Source organism: Anomaloglossus baeobatrachus, chromosome 1 (genome assembly GCF_048569485.1).
Source record: "Anomaloglossus baeobatrachus isolate aAnoBae1 chromosome 1, aAnoBae1.hap1, whole genome shotgun sequence".
NCBI lineage: Eukaryota > Metazoa > Chordata > Amphibia > Anura > Aromobatidae > Anomaloglossus > Anomaloglossus baeobatrachus.
Genome location: NC_134353.1, coordinates 666,871,485 through 666,897,331, shown reverse-complemented (window position 1 = coordinate 666,897,331; position 25,847 = coordinate 666,871,485). Strand labels below are relative to the sequence as shown.

Here is a 25,847-nt window from a genome sequence, read left to right as displayed (position 1 = left end):
AAGAATATGTACAGAAAATGTAAAGGGGGACATAGGTAAAATAAAGCAATAGCTAAAATATATATAAAGTAAACAGATATGAAAAATAAATAGTGTAGTATAACTGAAAAAGACGTTTGGTTGTTTGTTTAAATATCCTGCATAGCTTACCATGTCTCTGTTTAACTGGCCAGACACTTCATAAATATCGCTGTTAGTAATATATGGCACACATGCTCTCCCTAAGTCCTCTTTCACATGTCCTTGCTGTGGTGTAGGTGCGTATGTGTGTGCGTGTGTACGTTTGTGTGTTCAACGTGTGCAGTCAGTGTGCTATCTGTGTAACATCCTCATAACACACAGACAGCTTGAATTTCTATACTTACCTGTCCAGGGTGCTGATATCTCCGGCACTGCTGCCACTTCCGTTCCTTGGTGCAATGCATATGCAAAAAGCATAATGACAGCAGCGACAGAGAAAGCAGTGCTGGAAAAGATGAGTGTAGAAATTCATTATTTCACAGATACGTGTTTTCTCCGGTATGTGTCACACGGATCACATCCGTGCGGTCCGTGTGACACCTGTGCTGCTGGAAAAAACAGACATGTCTACAAGTGGATCACACGGACACACGGTTGCTCCACATGGACACATGGTCCATGTGGAAACACGTACGTGTGCTCAAAGCCATTGATTTTCACTGGTGTACGTGTGTCCTTGTCTCCGGTACGTGTGAAAACGGACCTCATACATACCGGAAACACGGACATGTGAAACAGGCCTAAGCCAGAGGTGAATATTATGGAACTGTCTGCTGGGATGTAGGACACAATTTGCCTTGATGAATAAAGAATTAGGAGGAGACCACAGCAAGCATTGCTAAGCAAGATACAGTGCCTTGTGAAAGTATTAGGGTCCCTTGAATTTTTCAACCTTTTCCCACATTTCAGGCTTCAAACATAAAGATAAAAATTTTAATGTTATGGTGAAGAATCAACAACAAGTGGGATACAATTGTGAAGTTGAACGAAATTTATTGCTTATTTTAAACTTTTTAAAAAAATAAATAACTGAAAAGTGGGGCGTGCAATATTATTTGTCCCCTTTACTTTCAGTGCAGCAAACTCACTCCAGAAGTTCATTGAGGATCTCTGAATGATCCAATGTTGTCCTAAATGACTGATGATTATAAATATAAGCCACCTGTGTGTAATCTAGTCTCCGTATAAGTGCATCTGCTCTGTGATAGTCTCAGTATTCTGTTTAAAGCGCAGATAGCATCATGAAGACCAAGGAACACAACAGGCAGGTCCGTGATACTGTTGTGGAGAAGTTTAAAGCCGGATTTGGTTTCAAAAAGATTTCCAAAACTTTAAACATCCCATGGAGCACTGTGCAAATGATCATATTGAAATGGAAAGAGTATCATACCACTGCAAATCTACAAAGACCGGCTGCCCATCCAAACTTTCATCTCAAACAAGGAGAAGACTGATCAGAGATGCAGCGAAGAGGCCCATGATCACTCTGGATAAACTGCAGAGATCTACAGCTGAGGTGGGAGAGTCTGTCCATGGGACAACAATCAGTCGTACACTGCACAAATCTGGCCTTTATGGAAGAGTGGCAAGGAGAATGCCATTTCTCAAAGATATCCACAAAAAATGTCGTTTAAAGTCTGCCACAAGCCACCTGGGAGGCAAACCAAACATGTGGAAGAAGGTGCTCTGGTCAGATGAAAACAAAATCGAACTATTTGAGCACAATGGCAAATGATATGTTTGACGTAAAAGCAACACAGCTCATCACCCTGAACACACTGTCAAACATGGTGGTGGCAAAATCATGGTTTGGGCCTGCTTTTCTTCAGCAGGTACAGGGAAGATGGTTAAAATTGATGGGAAGATGGATGGAGCCAAATACAGGACCATTCTTGAAGAAAACCTGTTGGAGTCTACAAAAGACCTGAGACTAGGACGGAGATTTGTCTTCCAACAAGAATATGATCCCAAACATAAAGCAAATCTACAATGGAATGGTTCACAAATAAACGTATCCAGGTGTTAGAATGGACAAGTCAAAGTCCAGACCTGAATCCAACCGAGAATCTGTGGAAAGAGCTGAAAACTGCTGTTCACAAACGCTCTCCATCCAACCTCACTCAGCTCTAACTATTTGGAAAAGAAGAATGGGCAACAATTTTAATCTCTCGATGTGCAAAACTGATAGAGGCATACCCCAAGTGACTTGCACCTGTAATCGCAGCAAAAGGTGGCGCTACAGAGTATTAACTTAAAGGGGACGAATAATATTGTGGGAAAAGGTTGAAAAATTCAAGGGAGCCGAATACTTTCGGCACTGTATACTAACCCATACAGGGCAGAAAACTAGCATAAAACATCAAGTAAAAGACATTTTTTAATATTTAGAAGGAAGCACAAGAACAATTGGTATATAGCAAACTTGAAATCAAGAGAGATGATCACACTTGACAGATGTAACACATTCGAATTAGTTAAGGCTGCTTTACACACGATATCACTAGCGATCTCGTTAGCGATGTGATACGCCCAGATCGTTGTTACGATTTGCCGAGATCGCTCATAGGTCGTTTTGTAGCGGTCAGACGTACACATCTCACAAACAACGCTACATCGTTCAGTGATATATTGTTTGACCAAGGCGGTCATGTGGATGTTGTTCGCTGTTGGCAGGGTGTCAAACGTAGTAATATGTTTGCTGCGTTCCAAACAACAAACAATATTTTGAAACTGAACGACGTGTTAACGATCAACGATTTTCACCCTATTTGGGATCGTTCGGAGTCGCACGTAGGTGTCACACGCAACGACATCGCTAACGATGCCGGAAGTGTGTCACGAAAGCCGTGACCCCGACAATATATCGTCAGATAAATCGTAGCGTGTAAAGCGGCCTTTAATCATACATTCTGGTCACTTCTGGCACATTTCTGTTATATTTCTGCTGTGCACTTAAAGATGCACTCAGAGACATCTTGGTCTAAATTTATACATCTTTAACTGCACATGAAAGATGAGAGCAGAAGAGAGGAGTCACAGGAAGACAGGTAAGACAATTAGAGGAACAGCATAAATGAAAAGACAGGAGTGAATATTATACTTTGCTAATTAGATAGACAGGTGTGAAATGTGATCAATGGATGTGAGAAATATTCAATTTAGGAAGCAACATACCAACGTAAACGATACACACCGAACAATGTGTAATAGATGGCTAAGTGCACCTAGGTCGCCATAGTTCTACACCTTGCACCGCCAAGAACATGATCTTTTTTGTTGTAAAAACATCATTTCACCTGATGAACAAGCGTTTTGCTCATTCATCGGTTGATTGTCACACAATTTACTTGGCAAGATAATCGTGAAACTAATGTTTTTAACACTCATTCACAATGATCTTGCTATGTAAATGCCCCATTACTTGATACTTTGTAATCTAAAAGTTAAGCAATGGCAGCAGTCTCTTTTCCCTCTGTAGCAATACACATATGTGCTTGATTGATCCATTATAGCAAAGACAGGGGATATGGTTGTTACCTATGTTCCATGTAAACTACCTATAAACATTATATAAGTACCTTCCTAATGTTGATTCAGAGGCAGCTATCTCTCCCGTTTACCATCCTTCATATCATTTACATGCATATTAAATTCTGATTATCGCACATATTATATCTTTGGAGGGAGAAGAAGTTATTGGATAATGGGTACCTTCCACTGCACTTATCTCTAGAATAAACAAAAAAGTATAGGCCCGCTGGCAATATATTTCTGCATGTAGTATGGGTAACCCAAAGGGACCAGACAGGAGACTGAATTCACTGGCTGCTGCAATGATTCAGAGAAATCTTTTCTATGAAAAGCTGTTTTTCGAAAATACGTTTCAGGTGACTAGTCTAGGAGGCAAGTCCCCAGCAGCTTCTTCCCACCCCGCTTCCCTAGACTGACAGGTCAGTCCCCATATACACACACAACAGAGACACAGATCAGTTTAGGGGAGTGAGGAGGAGAGAAGTTTCTGAGGACCTGTGCATGTTACCCTAGTCATCAGAGACTCAAAATTCTCAGCTAAGTTTTCAAAGTATGTTCTTTGTGGAACGCTCTATCATTAGAAAGTAAATCACGCATGGCTGCAATAGCCCAGCCAGTGTCTGATTCCTGCTGTCAGTGGTTTGCGTAGCATAAATCTCATGTAAGGATCTCTTTAAAGGGGTTATGCACTATTCAGACAACCTCTTCAGATTCCACTTGTTTCTCCCAGTGAAAATAAAAGATCCTGTACTTGCCTCCTGCTCTGGCACTGTTCCAGCGCTGTCAGTAACCACGGTTTGGGGATCATGTGACATTGTGACATCTCGAGAGCCCTGCGTCCAATCACTGCTGGCTTCTCTTTCCCCACCTTCGGACCAAATGAGCAATCAACAGGAAGGGAGAGGCAGCAACAGCGTCACTTCCCGTTGATTAACTCTTATAATCTGACAGCAGGAAGAGAGAAGCTGGTGGTTATTGGATGCGGGGCTTGTGTGACGTCACAATGTCACATGAGCCCCGAACCGCGGTTACTGACAGTGCTGGAATAGCGCCAGAACAGGAGGTGAGTACATGATCTTTTATAATAACTTGGGGAAACAAGTGGAATCAGAAGGGGTTGTCCTAATAGTGAACAACCTCTTTAACGCTGAAGAACTACAGAAGTCTACCAAAACAGTAATAAGTGGCCATGCATATTTTCTTACCTTTAGGCTAGGTACCAGTTTACAGCATTCTTCCCAAATCCAGCCGTGATCACTGGACACTTCCTCCTCATTCCAGTTTCCGAGTTGATAAATTCCTCCTAATGTCACCAGCTGAGATCTTCATGCATGGAAAACACAAAAATGTGTAAGAGAGCTCTTTATCCATAAGGATTACAAATTGAAGTCTACAAAAAAGATTTTTAGCTTTTGTAAAGATAATATTAGCCCATTTCCTAAGACTCACCCTGGAATGATATAAGGTGTTGTATATACTCCTGTCTTCAGATCATGGGTCAAAATAAAATGCTTCATCCATGGAGCTACCACCTATGACACAAAAGAAAAGAAAAAAACAATACGATAATTACATTTACTTAGAGACAAATGTCATAGTATTAGTTGAACCAAAAGTTATAAGGAATACATCACCCACAAGAGCTCAGTATGGTTGAGAAGATGTCGAAGGTCAGACACATTAATGCTTTCACATGGGCAGATTTTATTGGTCAAAATGAACACCGTACAATATAGTTTGCCATTCTTTGTTTGTTTAGTTGCATTTAAATGGAACAAATATCGCATTGTATGTTTATTTTATTTACTTATATAGAGCTACCGTGTTTTTCCAAAAATAAGACCTCCCCCAAAAATAAGCCCTAGCAGGGATTTTCAGCATTTTCGGAGCAAGGCTTAAATATAAACCCTCCCCCGAAAATAAGCCCTAGTCGCGGATCTATAATGAAGTGTCCGTGCAGCTAAAAAAGGTTACAAATACTGCAGGACACTTCATTATAGACAGCGGCACCCGGCAATTACACTCACCAGACACTGAGCGGCAGGACCTGCAGTGATCGCATATCCGCACACATCAGCTCTCTCACACACACACACACACACACACACACACAAAATCAGATCACACACACACACACACACACACACACACCAGATCTCACACACAAACATCGGATCGCACACAATCAGATTGCACACACAAACATCGGATCACACGCAAACATCAAATCACACACACACACATCGGATTGCACACACATCGGATCGCATACACACTCACCTCATCCAGCGACACCGATCTCTTCTCGCCGGCAGAATCCTGAGAGGCAGTGCGGTGCAGCGTGACGAACAGGACCTGCGGCGGGACACGTGACTTGCTTCATTCCCTGCGGCCGTAAGCGCTGGATGTGATGTGATGTGTGCGCGGCAATTGGCTGTGTGTGTGTGATCTGCTGTGTGTGATCTGCAATCGGCTATGTGTGTGTCTGCGATCGGCTGTGTTTTCTGCGATCGGCTGTGTGTGTCTGCGTTCGGCTGTGTGTATCTGTGATCGGCTGTGTGTGTCTGCGATCGGCTGTGTTTTCTGCGATCGGCTGTGTAAATCTGCGTTCGGCTGTGTGTATCTGTGATCGGCTGTGTACCTGCGATCTGCTGTGTGTATGTGTGTGTGTGTGATCTGCTGTGTGTGTGATCTGCTGTGTGTGTCAGTATGTCAGCTAGCAGCAGGGTAGGACGGCGTGCAGCACCGACCGGAGATCACAGGGAGGACCTGGGAGCCACTCATAAGTCCTGGTCTAGTGAGTATGAGTCTCCTGGGAAGTGGGGGGTCTGCTTTTTTGGGGAGGTAAACTTACCCCCAACCGTGTTTCTCCAAGAATAAAACCTCCTCCAAAAATAAGCCCTAGTGCTTTTTTGGGGGGCAAAAAAAATATAAGTCAGTGTCTTATTTTTGGAAAAACACTGTATCGGGGGGCGTGGCCTGCACGCTGATGGCGACGGCTGCTTGAAGGAGAGCTCTGTGCTGAAGCAGGATAAACCGGCTCTTATCAGCTCACAGATAACAGGATTACCAGCTACAGGAGGTGTGAGTAACCCCAGCCCCCAGCTATGCCTAAGGGGAGACCTAAAAAGACTGGCACTCCAGCCAAACTGACAGACTTCTACCCCCTGGATAGGGATCTCTGCTCACCAAGCAAGATGGCTTCACACTCAGCTTCTTCCCACTCCTCACAGGGAGGAACAGGCTGTTTAAGAGGCTGCACAGCCATTCCTTTGACAGAGGAAACAATGCAAGCTCTGCTGAAAACGCTGAGGGCTTCCTTGCAGGCTGATCTCAGAGAAATAGTAAGAGAGCTGAAGGAAGAGATCAGGTCTCTAGGGGTTCGCACAGAGCATGTAGAAACTAAGATGGCTGAGTTTGCAACATCACATAACAATCTGATAGATGCTAACACAGCTTTGGAAAAGGAGGTGGAGGCACTAAAGCTTAAAATCAGTGATATAGAGGACAGATCCCGAAGAAATAACCTAAAAATCAGAGGGATTCCCTCATCAGTAGCAGATAAAGACCTCCAGGAATACTTCCACAAGTTTCTGCAGCTTATACTCCCTGGATGGGACACCAGAGACCTGATAGTGGACAGGATTCATAGAGTCCCGAAAGCCAAAGGCATAGATCCAGCTCTGCCTAAAGATGTCCTGGCTAGACTTCATTTCTATAAAACAAAAGAAGCTGTGCTGCACACACTGAGGGGAAGTCCAGCCCTGCCAGACACTTTCATGGGACTAAAAATCTTCCCAGATCTTTCTGCTGCAACTCTTAATAAAAGAAGAGAATTTGCCCACCTTTCTAAACTCCTTAGAGATCAAGACATCAAGTACAAGTGGGGTTTTCCGGTGAAGATGATAATTTTCAAAGATGGAGGCACTCACATATGTCATACTCCTTCTCAGCTGGGCAAATTGCTGGATGACTGGGGAATAGCCCACCCACCAAACCCTGGTGGGCAGGAGAATCATAGAGGCCCTCCAGACAGGATTAACCCTGAATGGTCAGTAGCTTAGCTGGGACTCCTTCCTGCTTATGGCACCTGCTGTCCCTGCTCCTGTGACACGGGATGTCACGTAGCCCCCCTGATGTTCTCGCCTATGGCGAGCGGTTATACACCGGGCACCCTATTCGGGGCAAACCGGTGTTGTTGGAATTTTTTTGTTTTTGTTCCTCTTCTCACAAATGTTCCTTAATTTTTTCTGGAAATTTCTCTCAATTCCTTGCTGGTCTAGCCCCTCTCATCCCTGATGGCGTTCCTGGGAATTCAACCCCCCCTGCGGCTCTAATATGAGAATTAAGATATTGTCTATTAATGTGAACGGGCTCAACTCCCCAGCAAAAAGGTCAATGATGTGGAGAGAGGTCAAGGCATCTAACTGTGATATAGCGTGCATTCAGGAGACCCACCTTCTTTCCACAGATAATAAACGGCTACTTCATCCAAGCTTCCAACACACCTTTTTTGCTAATGACTCAAAAAAAAGAGGAGGAGTGGCCATTTTAATAAAGAACTCAGTGGCCTTTAAATTGATAAATGTCAGTTATGGAGCGGATGGAAGATATATTATTTTGTCTTGTTATATCAACAGCGTCCCTTATACCTTGGCAACGGTCTACTCCCCAAATTCATCACAATTGAACTTTGCTAGGAAATTTTTCCAAGCATTCAAAGATACTGCCACAGGGGCGGAAATCATCTGTGGAGACTTTAATATACCTGTAATACGCTCCATGGATTGCTCCAACACCAGCATCCCACATGCTAAGGAACTTAAGCATCTCATCAATGAATTCCATTTTCATGACATCTGGAGATATTTGCACGCATCAGAAAGAGACTATACGTTCTTCTCTTCCAGGCACCGCTCATACAGTAGAATTGATTTTTTTTTGGTCGACAGCAAATCTATAAGTAATTGTGTGGCAGCTGATATTGGTTTAATTACTTGGACAGATCATGCGCCGATCTCTTTGTCTGTTCAGGGTAGCTTTAATGTTCAAAATTCCCCTAGGTGGAGACTGAATACCAGCTTGCTTGGTAGGCAGAAGGTACATGATGAAGTAGAGTCAGTGTTAACAGAATATTTTAAACTTAATAATAATGGGGAAATTTCTGACGAGACCCTGTGGGCTGCTCATAAAGCCGTAGTCAGAGGGCAGCTCATAAAAATAGCCTCCATCCAAAAACGGAAAAAAGACGCAGATATTAAATATATATTAACCCGTATTCATCACCTTGAATCCCTGAATAAAGCCAAGGCATCCCCTAACTTGACTAAAGAAATTGTAACCCATAGATTCCAACTAAGATCCCTACTCCTGCAAAAATACGAACATAATCTTAAAAAAAATAGATCGACATTTTATTCTATGGGGGATAGAGCGGGGTCCTTATTGGCAAGAAGGACGAAAAAACGTGAGATCCAATCTAAAATAGAATTCCTGAGGGACCCGAACGGAACAATCACTAGACATCCCATTGAAATAGCAGAAGCATTTGCGAAATACTATGAGGCCCTGTATAATCTAAAATATGATTCCAATACGTCACAGCCGACTCAAGTGGATATACAGGGTTTCCTAGACACCCTGGATCTTCCCCGGGTCTCAGATGAGCAATTAGAGGAACTTAATCTTCCCTTTACTACACATGAAATCCTAGGTGCCATCAAAATGACTAAGTCTAACTCTGCCCCGGGCCCCGATGGGCTGCCATACGAATATTACAAACAATTTACATCCACTCTGTCCCCCTTTATGTCAAAAACCTTCAATTTTTGGCAAAATAAAGGGTCAATTTCTCCAGACAACTTAGAAGCGATAATTATCACGCTACCAAAGCCAGGGAAACCTGCAGACACCCCGGGTAATTTTAGGCCCATCTCACTCCTAAATTGTGATGTTAAAATTTATGCCAAACTAGTGGCAGATAGACTTCACAAAGTGATCCCGACCTTAGTGGCTCCAGACCAAGTTGGGTTTGTGACAGGGAGGCAATCTAAGGATGGCACCAGACGGATGCTTGACTTGATTGGACTGGTGGAGATATCGGGTGAACCCAGTGCATTCCTGTCTCTTGATGCTGAAAAAGCCTTTGACAGGGTGCACTGGGGATACCTGGAGAGAGTTCTAACAAAATTCGGGTTCTTGGGGAACATCAAGTCATCCATTCTAGCCCTCTACTCTTACCCAAATGCGTCAGTGTTGGCATCGGGGTTTCTGTCATCTAAATTTCAAATAAGTAATGGCACCCGCCAGGGGTGTCCATTGTCTCCCGCTATTTTTGCTTTAGTGGTAGAACCTCTGGCGGAAGCTATACGAAAAAACATAGCCATTTCTGGTATAAGAGTTGGGGAATTTGAACATAAACTTGGTTTATACGCAGACGATGTGATAATTTCCTGTTCTAACCTTGCAGTGTCGATTCCAGCAGTGGTGAACACATTATCAAACTTTTCTAAAGTGTCGTATTATAAGCTTAATGCGGCAAAGTCTTTGATACTGCCGTTTAATGTACCGGCGGAGGCCAGGAGTGCGCTGGAGGGGGCCTTTCAATTCAAATGGTGCGACAGGGGGATACCTTATTTGGGTATTAAGCTGACACCATCGCAGATGTTAATTAAAGAAAATTTGGAACCTCTGATCCAAAATTTAGAAAAGGAATTGGGAAGATATGAAAAAATATCATTGTCCTGGATGGCCAGGATACAGTCCTTTAAAATGGTTTTCTTACCCAAAATATTGTATGTGCTCAGATGCCTTCCCATCAAAATTTCTCACAAAACCCTGATGAAACTTCAATCGTTGACTAACAAATTTGTCTGGGGTAATAAAAGGGCTAGGGTCGCAGGTAAAGTGTTATACCCCCCATATGTCTTAGGGGGATTGGGCACCCCAAACATAACGGCATATTATAAAGCCTTACTAATTGAATCACTAAAGGAATGGTGGCGTCCAGGTAATTCACATAGATGGGCTCAGATTGAAAATTTCCTGTCCCGCCAGGGCTCGGTCAGAAGAATGATGGAAGCAGAATATTTGAGCCGTTCACGGTTCTCCCCGTGTGTTCCCACCATGTCAGCCTCCCTGGAGGTCTGGCGAAATGACTTGATTCATAAGATTCAGATTCCTCTTTCAGAGATTTCCCTCAAGTCGTTGGAATCTCAAATCCCCTTTTTGAATCTGGCCAGGTGGGAGGGATCGGGCATTACAGTGCTGGCGGATCTATACTCTGATTTGGGTGTTAACCCCTTTAATGAAATAGTACGGGAACACCCCTCTTTAAAGGGCTGTTTCTATCAACACATCCAAATTAGTCATTTTCTGGCCTCTAAATTTCCTCCAAAGTCAAAGCCTCTGTTACCTACAACAAAAGCTTTGGTATTTAAAAAGATAATTAAATCCAAAGGTATCTCCTCGACATACAAATGGCTCAATAACCCCCCCGAAGAGCAAAAATCTCCTTATATGAATAAATGGGACGTGGAGTTGAGTGTCTCTACCTCACCTTCAAACTGGCACTCGGCATCAGCAAATATCCAAAAATATTCCAAGTGTATAAATCATCTGGAGCAACTGAAAAAAGTACACCTGCGATGGTATCGGTCCCCAGCCAACTTAGCACAGTTCCTCCCAAATTATTCGCCACATTGTTGGAAGGGCTGCCTCCAAAGGGGTACTCTTGGTCACTGCTGGTGGGCGTGTCCCAAGGTTTTCTCATTCTGGTTGGAGGTGTTTGGCCTGATGGGTGAGCTGACAGGCAATCGTATTAATCCGAATCCGGCTCTGGCAGTGCTAAACGTGGGTATAGAGGAGTTCTCTTGGGAATCCAGGGGTTTATTAGTTCACATTCTAGTAGCTGCCAGATATTGCATAAGTTTGCACTGGAAATCCCCAAAGACGCCTACATTAGTTGAACTATATAACCGAATTAATCTCCAATGCCAATACGAGTTCTGTCTGGCTCACTCCATCCGCGCCAAAAACAAAATACTTCAGATTTGGGACACGTGGTTAAACTCTGTATATGCATCCCCTGTCAGGCATCTGTTTCCAGGGCAAACTGTTGATAATTAAAAAAACGGGTCAAATAGGCTCAAAGTGTGTGTTACGCAGGGAGTTCACCCATACCACATGTCAATAGTCAAGGTGTTTAAATCTCTGTTGTTGTTACTGCTCGGGCTGCCCCAAAACGCCATCCAATTCCCTCCCTCCCCCCTCCCCCTCCCTGGTTGCCTCCTTGCAACCATCCATGGTTCTCCCCCTCTCCCCCACCTCTCTCTCCCCTCCCTTTTCTTATCTTCCTTTCTTACTCTCTGGTTCTGGTTGTTTGGATCCCTCATTTTGAGGATTAAAGAGTAAATTGGTAGGTTGACTCTATACGTATTGGGTATTGATTAACCTAAAAAAGTTGCAACTTGCATCAGACATGGTTGGTGGTGGTGTGACAGGAAATGTGAATCATAATCAAAGGTGACACTACCACATGTTACAGCGTTGTTTTCTTTGTGTATTATTGCCAATGATACCTGAATTTCTCCTTTTTTTTGTAATGTAACTTCCTACAATAAAAATTGATTGGATTAAAAAAAAAAAGAAAAACACTGTATCATATTCCGTAGCAGTTTACAGACCTCATCATCCATGTCCCCATTGAGGCTCACAATCTAAATTCCCTCTGTCTTTGGAGTTTGGGAGGAAATTACATAACCCAGTGGAATCCCGTGCAGACATGGGTAGGACACACAAACTCCTTGCAGATGTTGTCCTTGGATGTGACCGATGGTCGTACGTGACCAGTGAATATTGGCATACAGTTTCATTATTGTTGGCTGCTCATCTCTGTTAATGTGGACTAATGTGCAGTTGACATATTTTAATGATGCAATTGAGCAACATAATGATGTTTGATTACCAGAAATGTTTACATGGAAGAGTTGTCATAAACAAATGCTCCACTATCCGGTCATGGACTCTTGTAAAAGGGCTTTTACCTTCCCCCTTATTTCTTCATAAAGTAGTTTAGGGGAATGCTTTAGATCATTATCCTGCTGCATGATGACATTTGCTTAATTCAGGCATTCATTAGACTAAATGCTAACAAATATGTAACAAAAACAGAAAAAGCACAAAAAGAAGTTTTGACAGACAAAAAAAATACAATCTATAGATCCTGAGGGCAAACTGACTACGTTCTTAAGAACTTAAAATTTAATTTAAAAAAACAGCAATTATTATTTTAAAGGTTGTCTCATTAAATGGGTAAAATTGCAAAGTAATTGTAAGAACAAGCAATTTTACAACCTACCTTTTTTTAAAGATTCTCTCCATTCTCAAAAACGCAAAGATTTTTTATTCTGTAGCCAACTGCTTATTATTTTACTTACTAAAAAGGAGCATACTCTATGCTTTAAAACCTGTAAGCGCGGCTCTGAAGAGGTCCGGATTGCTAGATCCTGTGGCTACAATGCCCCTACACTTTTCCCATGCTGCACTGGCAAAGTTACCTGGGAGAGCGCACTTTACGTTTTTACCTGCGTTTCCGCAGCGTTTTGAACTGCAGCGTTTTCATGCCAAAATGCATGCGTTTTGATTTTCCAGCAAAGTCTATGGGAAATGGGGATTTCTTGTGCGCACTTTGCTGTTCAAAACCCTGCGTTTAATTTGCATAATTTTGGGCAAAAACTCAGCATTCAAAGAAGCAGCATATCAATTGTTTTTGCCATTTGGGCTGCGTTTTGCTAATGTGACGCCCTGGACTAGCCAGGTAGTCACAGGTAGGCCCTTGCATAACACCCGTCCCCTTAAAAAGGTAACAGCAGCCAACCACATTAAACCCTAGTCAGCTCCCTCAGAGCTTAATGGTCACACCAGGGGGTGGAGCCAGGCGGTTGGCCATGCCCACCGAGGAGTTCAGAGGGCCTGAGGCAGGAAGTGCAAGTCAGTCAAGTTCTGTAGTCAAGATAGTTCAGTGGAGTTGAGGAGTGAAGTGCAGCAGGCCTGTGGTGACAGGTCTGCAGCGGAAACTGACAGGTGCCAGGGTCGTAGCCCTGGTACCTAGGCTAGGAGGAAGGTGGTGGCCTGGCCTGCAGGAGCCGGGAAGACGGCCAGGTGGAACCGTAAGAGACCGGGACAGGGTAGTGGCCCGCCGGTACCGAACCGGGGAGCCGACTGGAAACCAGAGCACCAGGGGGGTACTCAGACCCAGAACGAGGCCCAGAAGCCACTGGACCACGTTGAATTCACTGATTGAGGTCTGGACCATAGGTCCTTTCCCATCTCAAGACCCGAAAGAAGGCAACAGCCCACCAAGGGGGATAGAAAGCCACCGCACAGGCAGAGCGATCCCACGGGCCAGCGCCTGCAGGCAAACGGGCTCCACCGGTACATACACAGCCGGGGAGCGGACTCCCGCTGCTAAGGCACAGGCAGTCTACACAAACATAACAAGGTGCAGGAAGAAGGCCAGGACCACCAACCCGGGTGGGGGACAAGACGCAGCCGGCTGCGGGCACCCACCACCATCAACTTTGTTGATCAGAGACTTGTGTGTGCCATCCGGCCGCGCACCGCCCTGCACCGCCCAATTGCCAATCTCCCCAAGCGGGTCCCGGGGCCACCATCCCTGCCCACGGAGGGATTAACATCTTGCTACACTACCATCTCCCCCGGGTGCCCCCGTAACTGCAGCGGTGGTGTCTAAACCTTCACCACGTTCCGTGGGTGGCGTCACGAACTCAAACACGGCTCCGGCCGTAATCTACCTAACCACCCCCATCAAGATCGCCAGCATCCCCTTGCAGAGCAACAAGACCCCCGGGTCCGGAGACGCTCGAGCCACCCACCAAATGAGCCCGGAACCAAGCGGCTCGGCTGCAGCCGAGCGCGGGGCGGTGTACTAACATTGAAGTCAATGAGAAGTTGCAAAAAGCAAGCAACATCAAAATTCCAGCGTTTTACATGCTTTTTAGGTACAGAAAACATGGGTTTAGGACTACATAAATGAATGCGTTTATGACATCAAAATAATGGAATGATATGTCCCTTTACACACACACATAGTCCGACAAGTAAATTAATAAAAAATATTAATTAATTGTTATTTTAGCCATAAATAGTATAAAACCGCTATAATTATATTAAATATAACTATTTTCGTTTTAATATAAATAACTATATTTGTTTTCTTTTTTTTCTCCCTTCTTCATAGTGTTTGTATGTTGAAACTTTATTTAGCAGTGTTTTGATGTTCAAAACGCATCTGTCTTTAAGCGATGGAAAAGCATATAAAAAGCGCTAAAAACGCGGCTAAAATGCGGTAAATACGCATGCGTATTTACCGCGATTCTGTGCTCAAAAGCAACTTTGGCAAAAGCAATTTCTGCCAGAGGACGCGTTTAGAACTGCAACTAGGACGACGCAAAGTGCAGACATAGCCTTAGGGTTCGTTCACTCTAGCATATGATTCGGAAGAATGCAATGTCAGGAGAAAAAAAAGGGATTGCACTAGGACCCATTTATTCAATGAGGCAGTGCAAATCTGGATTTTTCTCTCAGCCATAAGAAAAAATTCCAGCATGCTGCGAGTGGATACATAAATCACACAAAACTCACTAAGGCTACTTTCACACATCCGGATTTTTGCTCTGCGGCACAATACGGCGTTCTGCAGAAAAACCGCAACCGGCTTTTGTAACGCCGGTTGCGTTTTTGCATAGACTTACATTAGTGCCGTATTGTGCCGCAGGGGCTTGCGTTCGGTCCGGTTTTTGCCGCATGCGGCAGATTTAGCCGATGCGGCGGCCGGATAGAACGTTCCCTGCAACGTTTTTTGCTCCGGCAAAAAAAACCGCATCGCGCCGCATCCGGCCGCTGCGGCGCATTTTCAATGCATGCCTATGGATGCCGGATGCGGCGCGATGCGGAAAAAACGCATCCGGCCGCCGCATGCGGTTTTTTCCACTGCGCATGCTCAGTAGCGTGCCGCAACCGGAAAAAACCGGACCGGCCGCATGTAAAAACTTATGCAAAGGATGCGGTGTTTTCGCCGCATTCGTTACATAGGTTTCACAGCCGGATTGAGCCGCACGGCTCAAACCGGATGTGTGAAAGTAGCCTTATTCAGTTTTTTGGGGACGAGTAAAAAAAATCAGACACAAGGACCATCCTAGTGGAAAACGTTTTTTACGGATACATTACCATTCTGTAGCATAGGACATGATTGTGTAAGTGCACCCTTAAGATTAGTGGCATGACCATACTGCTGGTCCAATCTGACAATGTTCATGAGCCCACAACCACCAGCAAGCATGAAGCTGGGAGGCTGGGGAGTGGTGTGCTCATGAAGCAAAATGCGGCACAGTGGCTCAGTGGTTAGCACTGCAGTCTTGCAGGACTGGGGTCCTGGGTTCAATTTCCACCAAGGACAACATCTGCGAGGAGTTTGTATGTTCTCCCCATTTTTGCGTGGGTTTCCTCCAGGTTCTCCGGTTTCCTCCCACACTCCAAAAACATACAGATAGGGACTCTAGATTGTCAGCCCCAATGGGGACAGTATGATCAATGTATGTAAAGCGCTGTGGAATTAATATCGCTATATAAATTAATTATTATTTCTCCATTTAAAATACAAAATAAAGGTAACCAGTAGAACAATAAGCTACGTTTGAATTATATGCAGTTAGGTCTTCTGCACATGGCAAATGCAGCCTTTATGGTCTATTTATACCATAATATGACATGTTCAGGAACTTTAAAAAGTAACTGTATTTTATACAATTTTCTTCTAAAAAAAAACCCCAAATCATTTATCTACTAAAGCGCAAAAGACGTCTATAAAAATGGGAGGGTGGAGGAGGAAGGAGATAATTAGAAGCAATGAGCTGGATTCACAGGTACACTGCTTAGTAATGTTGTATGATATCCTCCATGCTGCTGTTCTTTCTGAGGGTATGCTATGAAGATACGGGGGCACAATATCCGCCTCTCTATGTGTGCAGCATACGAAAGACATTATAGCTGAAACTTTCTGCCTACTCTAGAAATAAGCTCAGAGAAATGAACAGAAATGTTTGCAAAGAAAATGAGAAAAAAATGTAATGTGCATGTCAAATAATGACCAAAAATAATGACCAAAATAGCCATGTATACACATGTGATAGCTTATCCTAAAAAATGTAATGGCACTTTAAGACTAAAATCTGTAGAAAAGAAGCTATGTGCTTGTGGATATTGGCATAGTGGGCAGTTATGAAAGTCACAGCTAAAGATTACATTGCTGCATTGTGCTGCATGGCATGAAGCCCTGAGAAAGTGGCATGGTGCCACAAAAACAATGACTGAGATTGGCGTTTGGCATAACAGTTAAGTATCTTATTTGCATGCAAATTGTACAGGCAGATATAAAATGCAAATGACTGGAGCTTGTTTGTTCCTTATCACTTTCTCAGCAATTATAGCTGTGGTGTAAAGACTATATTCACACCTGCAAACATGTATTATTGCTACAAATATACTTAAAATTTCATTTTAGGCTCTACTGTTCCTATACAAATCTTGTGTTGTAGGCCATAAATAAACTCTGTGTGTAGTCTGATCCTGCAGGCATGTTATTCTCTTCTACATCTACTTTGGTTAACAAAGTGGAAGAAGCCTAGTAACAAATGACTGCAGGACACAGAGGGTTTGCTTTTGCTTCTAGTTGTTAACTATCTAAATAGGAACTACATGCACAAAACTATAACGTTTTTATTAAAGGGAACCTTTCACGTCAAAAAACGCTATTAACCTGCAAATATGGGGTTAATTTGAAGGTTGATAGCGAAAGCCTGGGTACTGGAAATAAATTAACTTTATTCCTTTCGGCAGCCTCAGGATTTCAGTCAGAGGCGCAACCGGAACAGTTTCAGTCACTGCTTGAAATAAAGTGAGCAGCAGCTGTAACCGAGACCCCAGCAGTGACTGACAGCCGGCTTGGTACTGATGCAATGCTTAGCCGGCTGTCAGTCAGTGCCAGGGGTGTGGTTACAGCCACCGCTCACTGTATACTGAGCAGTGACTGAATCTGCATTTTGACAGAAAGGCATCCAGAAGGAATAAAGTAGCCAGGCTTTGAGTGCAGCGGCCGGGCAGTTTAGAACGCTATTAACTTGCAAAATAATCCCAAATCTGCAGGTTAATAGCGTCTTTTGACATGACAGGTTCCCTTTAAAATACAGACACAGGTAATACAGAGACACGGGTAATCAAAAAAGGCGGATCCCCAGCACAAAGAATGTCCATAGAAACGCGTAGTCATTGATCATGACTAAGGACGATCGCGTCTGAAACACATAGATCGGAGGAGTTATGTTTTATTCCGTCTTCCCCCTTTTTTATCCATTATTGGAATAAAATGAAATTTTAGCTTTATTTCAAGTTTCTATGGACGTTCTTTGTGCTGGGGATCCGCCTTTTTTGATTGACTATAGCCTTCTTGACCCGTCCGTATTTTCCTACCTGGAATGACTACATGGTGGTGAGCTGATTCACTCTTTTTTTAGAGACACAGGTAATATACACACGCACAATGCCCAGTTAATGTATTTATAAAGTTAATTTCCCCGGATAGATTCAGTGGCGTGGTTTGCTGATGGAGGTATCAGCTTCTGGGTCTCTGTACTGTCGGCTCAATTTACATATAATGTGCTGTGATATTCTCCTGAAACCCTCATTGAAAAACAGAAAACTCCCCAAGCCTGTGGTCACCTGATGGTACTCCAGGGAGTATATACTCCTTCCTTTCACTCTGCCATTCTGCTGTAAGGCTACGAGTTACGTTTTAGGGGCTTGCTCACAATGTAGTATAATACGGAGGCGTACAATGCCAGAAAATCTCACACTGCGCTCTGACCACTGTCAGTCAGTGATGCAGGTAAGATCTGCAAGTTTTTCCTCAGTTCTAATTGGACTGAGGAAAAAATGGCAGCATGCTATGTTTGGCAGCGAGTCTCGGATCACAGGTACCCATACAAGTCTATAGTGCGTGTGAATCATCAGACTGCACTCTGATGATATCCAAGTGCAGTGCGATACACGCAGAGTCAGGCAGAAGATGGAGAGATTAATCCCTACCTCTTCTCCGCACCTGTGATAAGATTCTCACATGTGAGAGAATTGGAGCACAGTACAATGACCCTCAGCTCACTCTCACAGCAGAGTCTGAGCCAAGTGTCATTAGCATATCACATCTGATTCTCTCATATCGAATGATACACGCTCATCTAACCCCGGCCTAATAGGGATATCTGGAGTGCCTATATACCGTACTATATGTTTACGTATTGGCCACAGTGTATTTGACAGCCGTTTATCAATTTAAACCCATCACCACCTGGAAAATTTCCATTTTCATTTTTTTTCTCCCCTTCTTCCAAGAGCCATAACTTTTTTATTTTTCTGTCAATATAACCGTATGATGACTTTTTTTTTTTAACAAAACAAGCTGTAATTTTGAATGCAATTCTTTTTATCATATAGTGTACTGCAAAAAGGGAAAAATATTCTTAAAATGTTTTTTTTTCTATTTAACATGTTCTCAATATGGTAAAACTGACCTGGCAATATGATTCCCCAGGTAAGTACAAGTTCGTAGATACCAGACATGTATAGTTTTTTTTATTATTTAAGTGGTAAAAAAAAAATCTGAAATTTGTAAAAAAAAAATAATAAAAGAAATAATAATAATAATTGCGCATTAGTGGCCACTTTTCCGAGAACCGTAGCATTCTCATTTTTTGGGATCAGTGTCTGTGTGATGGTTTATTTTTTGAGTCATGAGTTGACGTTTTTATTATACCATTTTTGTGTACTTGCAATGTTTTGATTGCCTTTTATTGCATTTTATTGCAATGTTGTGGCGTCCAATAAAACGTAATTTTGGAATTTTCAATTTTTATTTTTTCAGGCATAACTTATGTTTTTTAAATTTTTATTACATATTTTTAAACTTTTTTTATTGTTTTTACTAGCCTCCTTAGGAGACATGAAGTTGGCACTGTCTCATCGCTTATGCTGTGCTGAGCCGTACTAATGTACGTCTCTATACAGCACAAATACTGATCTCCTGTGTCTGTCGGTGGGAAGTTAGTCATAAACAGTGGCAGGGGTCATGACAAATGCCGATGGTAGTGGGCAATGGCGCACTCCCCAACGGCACGTTAGGTCGCGCTGTCAGAGTTTGACAGTATGATCTATCTAGTTAACAGGTACAGGTAATCAGATCAGCCGACATGTGCAGGGAAAGATGCTCAGTGCTCGCATCAAAGTCAGGGACATAACCAAGGATGTACCCCTATGTCCTTGTTTGTTAAGGGATTAATACTAAAGGTGTGAGGGCTCTTTTTGTTTTGTGTTTGTTTTTTGTAATTTACATTATGGGGTGTGGCCCCCCTCCAGGGGTAAGCTCAATTAAACAAGGGATTATTTATTAGTTACACCTGGCTTCATTTCACTTGCCAGTTCAAGTGAGGCTGATTTAGCACAAAGGAGGAAGAGGAAGCATCCCCTGGAGCCAAACTCCCAGATCTGGAGGAGTCCCAGGACACCTACGGGACTGCCCAGCTCACTTGTCCATAAGAGATAGCCTGGAAAATGTAAATGTGTTAAGGTAGGACAGTGCCCCTTATTTGTGGAACGTTTGCTCTAGGAAAACGGACTGTAAACTGTTTGAGTGAGCCTGCAATGATATATTTGCACCTGTTGAATGAACAGTTTATTTGTGCTCTGAAAAGGCTGTTTTGGTGGTTGAATCCCTGGGAGTTTTATGAAATCAATAAAACTGAACATTTGAACCAAACCATGTTGCCTGTGTGAGCGCTACCTAATGCCACCTGAGAGCGTGAATCCCTACAGCTTGTGAACCAAAGTACAACAATCCAATGAATTCAGAACAGTGGCACTCACCATCCATAAACAGTTTATTTCAAAACACTGTTAAAAATTCATGGCGTGGGATTGCGTGATGCAAGCAGACTCATGATGAAGCTACATGATGCAGTCCAATACAGGAGTCGCTCTTTGTTCACCGACAGACCAACGTGCCAATAAGAAAATATCTTTCAACTTGAAGAATGTAAAAGCCGCTTTACACGTGGCGATTTATCGTGCGATCGCACCCGCCCCCATCGTTTGTGTGTCACGGGCAATTTGTTGCCCGTGGCGCACAAAGTCGTTAAACCCCGTCACACGCACTTACCTCCCTAACGACCTCGCTGTGGGCGGCGAACATCCTCTTCCTGAAGGGGGAGGGACGTTCGGCGTCACAGCGACGTCACACAGCGGCCGGCCAATAGAAGCGGAGGGGCGGAGATGAGCGGGACGTAAACATCCCGCCCACCTCCTTCCTTCCGCATTGCCGGCGGGACGCAGGTAAGCTGTGTTCGTCGTTCCCGGGGTGTCACACGAAGTGATGTGTGCTGCCTTGCGAACGATGAACAACCGGCGCGCAGAAGGATGTTTGATTTTTTTTGAGAATGAGAGACATGTCAACGAGCAACGATAAGGTGAGTATTTTTGCTCGTTCACAGTCGCTAGTAGCTGTCACACGCTACAATATGTCAAATGATGCCGGATGTGCGTCACTAACGACGTGACCCCGACGACATATCGTTATATATATCGTAGCGTGTAAAGCGGCCTTAAGGCAGTCACAAAGTGGACAACTATGAAACAGTCCATTTTATGGCCAATATAGTCATCCTGTTCAAAGCAGATATTCTATCCAGATCATGAAGGGTTATTTAAGAGACCTTGACTTGTCTAAGATTAATGATAAAGATTCCTGAAACTAAGGGTACCTTCACACTTTAGCGATGCAGCAGCGATCCGACCAGCGATCTGACCTGGTCAGGATCGCTGCTGCATCGCTACATGGTCGCTGGTGAGCTGTCAAACAGGCAGATCTCACCAGCGACCAGTGACCAGCCCCCAGCCAGCAGCGACGTGCAAGCGACGCTGCGCTTGCACGGAGCCGGCGTCTGGAAGCTGCGGACACTGGTAACTAAGGTAAACATCGGGTATGGTTACCCGATGTTTACCTTACTTACCAGCTCACACCGCTTAACTTAGCGTGTGCAGGGAGCAGGAGCCGGCACTGGCAGCGTGAGAGCTGCGGAGGCTGGTAACGAAGGTAAATATCGGGTAACCACCTTGGTTACCCCATGTTTACCTTGGTTACAGCTTACCGCAGGCTGTCAGACGCCGGCTCCTGCTCCCTTCACATTCAGGATTGTTGCTCTCTCGCTGTCACACACAGCGATGTGTGCTTATCAGCGGGAGAGCAACAATAAAAAAACGAACCAGCACTGTGTGTAACGAGCAGCGATCTCACAGCAGGGGCCAGATCACTGCTCAGTGTCACACACAGCGAGATCGCTAATGAGGTCACAAAAACCGTGACTCAGCAGCGATCTCAGTAGCGATCTCGCTGTGTGTGAAGTACCCCTAAGTGCCCCCCATATATACTGGATGACCTTGGAAGGAAAGGAAGGTTGCCACACATTCCTGTTCTGCACATATGTCCTGTCTCCAGATGGATAACTTTAACTTGGAAGTCATAACCACCATCCAATGCTTCTTCGTCTACTCCTATTCTTAAGATGGGCGCTGGTGTTTTTATTTGATGTGCGTTTACGTCTTCCATTTTTTCCCATTTTTCCTTTTTTTTTTTGTTTGTTTATGTCAGCCGAACCACAAGTGGACATAACGGTCCAGCCATTAATTTGCTCCTCTCCTGGTGCTGTTGGCCATGGAAGCCAGCTGTACTATACAGTTGCCATCCCACAAGTGATTGATTGAGACTGGTCAGGGGGCTCATAATGTAATGCATTGGCACCCTGAGGCCGACCATGACTCTGTGCCTATAAGGCTTTGTTAGGAAAGGGAATGGAAAATATAACAATGGGGATATGCTAACACAGTATGTATTCACTGCGAAAATTGTTATTGAAAAAATGCTGCAAATTTGCCGTATATTTACCCTTTTATTTCAAGGGGTGAGTGTCAACATCCATAACATGCATTTATATGCTGTGGATTTCAAATCCGTAGAGCTGGTAAATATTTGAGTGTGTGACATTTTGTCAAATCTCAGGTCAATTCCACCTGGAAAACTCCATCAGAAAAATCTCGTACATATAAATCCAATGTGATCAAAAGTAAATAATATTTTTTTTTCCCTCTTTGTTACATAACAATTATAAACCAAAAAAAAAAAGATATTTGGCAAGGCTTCATGCTTAATCTATTAAAATATCACATTATGTATCCAAAACAAAAACAATGTCAGCATCAGCACAGTAATGACAGTTAAAGGGGTTTTCCACTTTCATAAAAGTTTTCCCAAATTAATCAGATACTTGTAAAAACAAACAAATACAGAAAGTATTCACTCTCCCCCCCGTCCAAAGCCGGCTGTCAACTGCCTCTCCGGTCTCTGTGTCTTGGTTGCAGTAATGACTTCACAACTACAGTGCACATCACCACTTCAGCAAATCACTGAGCTCAGAGGCTCTGCTAATGTAGATGGCACGAGCTGCCGAGCTCAGTGGTTGGCTGCAGCAGTCACGGGGGCTGAAGTGGTGACATCACCACTGTAGCCATAACACGCAACCAAAGCAGCGGTGGAACGCTAACGCTGGTCCCAGTGAAGTTGAGTATCTGAAGGGTTTATTTTTTTCAAGTATCCAATCATTTGGGGACTATTTTTTTGAAAGACAAAAACCCCTTTAACTGAACAAAAGAAATGGCCATCTTAAAAAAAAAATTCTTTCCATTTTACCTCAAATGCAATCTTTGCAAATGTTTTTATTATGTGATACATTAAAGAAGCTACTAAAAAATAAAACTAATTTAGAAAAAAAACAATAACTGATCACACAACTATGTTGACAGAGAAATAAAAAAGTTAGTACTCTCAGAAGACAAGATTTAAAAAATCAAGACAAAAAGATAAGAAGGTAAACAACATGTGAAAAGTGACAACTACCATTAGGTCACATTGTATCCACCTTACCTTCATGATCTGTCCTCTTCCGGGTTTTAATTCTGGGTCAGGCTGCAGCTGCCCGGACCGCATGCCTGTGCAGTTAACGATGACATCTGCCCCTAGTGCGGCCAGCTGGGGATTAGACACAAGAATCATCGATAAGCCCATCTGGTCACGAAAATCGCATTTCACAATGGCTCATGCCATGCTAGTAAAGTTACGATACCTCATCAAAGCTTTTGACAGTCTTGTGGATAAGCTTGACTCCTCGCTCTTCTAATCTACGGAATAATCCCAGACAGAATGAGACACGGTCATATTGCTAATAATTGTGCATCTCTTCAGCAAATACATAATTTAACGGGATTCTTATCAGGAGGGTTTTACTAATCAAACTAGTGGTATGGCTGTATAGGTCAAGGAACGACAATAAACATAAAAGATTTCTTGTAGTGATCTAATATGCCATCTCTGAGAAATCACATACAAAGCTTCAAATAAGCCTGGAAGCTCCTTAGGGGGTTGTCACTGCCCTCCGAGTTCATCCATACACCCCCAAATACTTCCAAGCCTATTTACATGTGACATCAAAGCTTGATTTCCTTGTCGTCCTACAGCAGCAGCACCAATGAAGATTTTATCCTCCTGGAACAAAGGACAGGTGATAGAAATTAGTTTAAATTGTCTGCTGTCTATATATACACCTACTACTCCCTTGTATTTTTTCTTCTGTCTTCCTGAAGAGACACGTGGTATTGTTTAGCAGTATCTCTCTCTTTTTTATTTTTATTTTCTATATTTTATTGATATTTTTATATATATGTAGATATTTTTTATTTTTATTTACTATATTTTATATATATATATATATATATATATATATATATATATATATATATATATATTCTCTTATCTTCTATATTTTATATATATATATATATATATATATATATATATATATATATATATATATATGCCGGTGTATATATATATATATATATATATATATATATATATATATATATTAATATACATACATACAGTACTGACCAAAAGTTTGGACACACCTTCTCATTCAAGGAGTTTTCTTTATTTTCACATGTGGAATGAAATACTTAACAAAAAAGTGTGAAACAACTAACAATATGTTTTATATTCTAGTTTCTTCAAAGTAGCCACCTTTTGCTTTTGAATACTGCTTTGCACACTGTTGGCATTCTCTTGATGAGCTTCAAGAGGTAGTCACCGGAAATGGTTCTCACTTCACAGGTGTGCCCTGTCAAGTTTAATAAGTGGGATTTCTTGCCTTATATATCGGGTTGGGACCAACAGTCTTGAAGGAGTTCCCAGAGATGCTTAGCACTTGTTGGCCTTTTTGCCTTCACTCTGCGGTCCAGCTCACCCCAAACCATCTCGATTGGGTTCAGGTCTGGTGACTGTGGAGGCCAGGTCATCTGGCGTAGCACCCCATCACTCTCCTTCTTAGTCAAATAGCCCTTACACAGCCTGGAGGTGTGTTTGGGGTCATTGTCATGTTGAAAAATAAATGATGGTCCAACTAAACGCAAACCAGATGGAATAGCTTACCGCTTCAAGATGCTGTGGTAGCCATGCTGGTTCAGTATGCCTTCAATTTTGAATAAATCCCCAACAGTGTCACCAGAAAAGCAGCCCCACACCAGCACACCTCCTCCTCCATGCTTCACGGTGGGAACCAGGCATGTAGAGTCCATCTGTTCACCTTTTCAGTGTCGCACAAAGACATGATGATTGGATCCAAAGATCTCAAATTTGGACTCATCAGACCAAAGCACAGATTTTCACTGGTCTAATGTCCATTCCTTGTGTTCTTTAGGCCAAACAAGTCTCTTCTGCTTGTTGTCTGTTCTTAGCAGTGGTTATCTAGCAGCTATTTTACCATGAAGGCCTGCTGCACAAAGTCTCCTCTTAACAGTTGTTGTGGAGATGTGTCTGCTGCTAAAACACTGTGTGGCATTAACCTGGTCTCTAATCTAAGCTGCTGTTAACCTGCGATTTCTGAGGCTGGTGACTCGGATAAACTTATCCTCCACAGCAGAGGGGACTCTTGGTCTTCCTTTCCTGGCATGGTCCTCATGTAAGCCAGTTTCTTTGTAGCGTTTCATGGTTTTTGCCACTGCACTTGAGGACACTTTCAAAGTTTTCCCAGTTTTTCGGACTGACTGACCTTCATTTCTTAAAG

General features: G+C 43.1%; 1 protein-coding gene across 4 annotated transcripts in view; it reads right to left on the bottom strand.

Annotated features, from left to right (window-relative positions):
- The window catches only part of DAO (D-amino acid oxidase), a 137,075-nt gene that overhangs the window by 5,107 nt on the left and 106,121 nt on the right, over nt 1-25,847 (bottom strand). For all 4 annotated transcript variants that reach the window (XM_075341715.1, XM_075341713.1, XM_075341716.1 and 1 more), the window contains exons 6-9: nt 23,853-23,907; nt 23,654-23,758; nt 5,002-5,084; nt 4,758-4,875 (exon numbers count right to left, since the gene is read on the bottom strand). In XM_075341715.1, the coding sequence (XP_075197830.1) occupies nt 4,758-4,875; nt 5,002-5,084; nt 23,654-23,758; nt 23,853-23,907 (361 nt within the window). The remainder of the gene's footprint in view (nt 1-4,757; nt 4,876-5,001; nt 5,085-23,653; nt 23,759-23,852; nt 23,908-25,847) is intronic.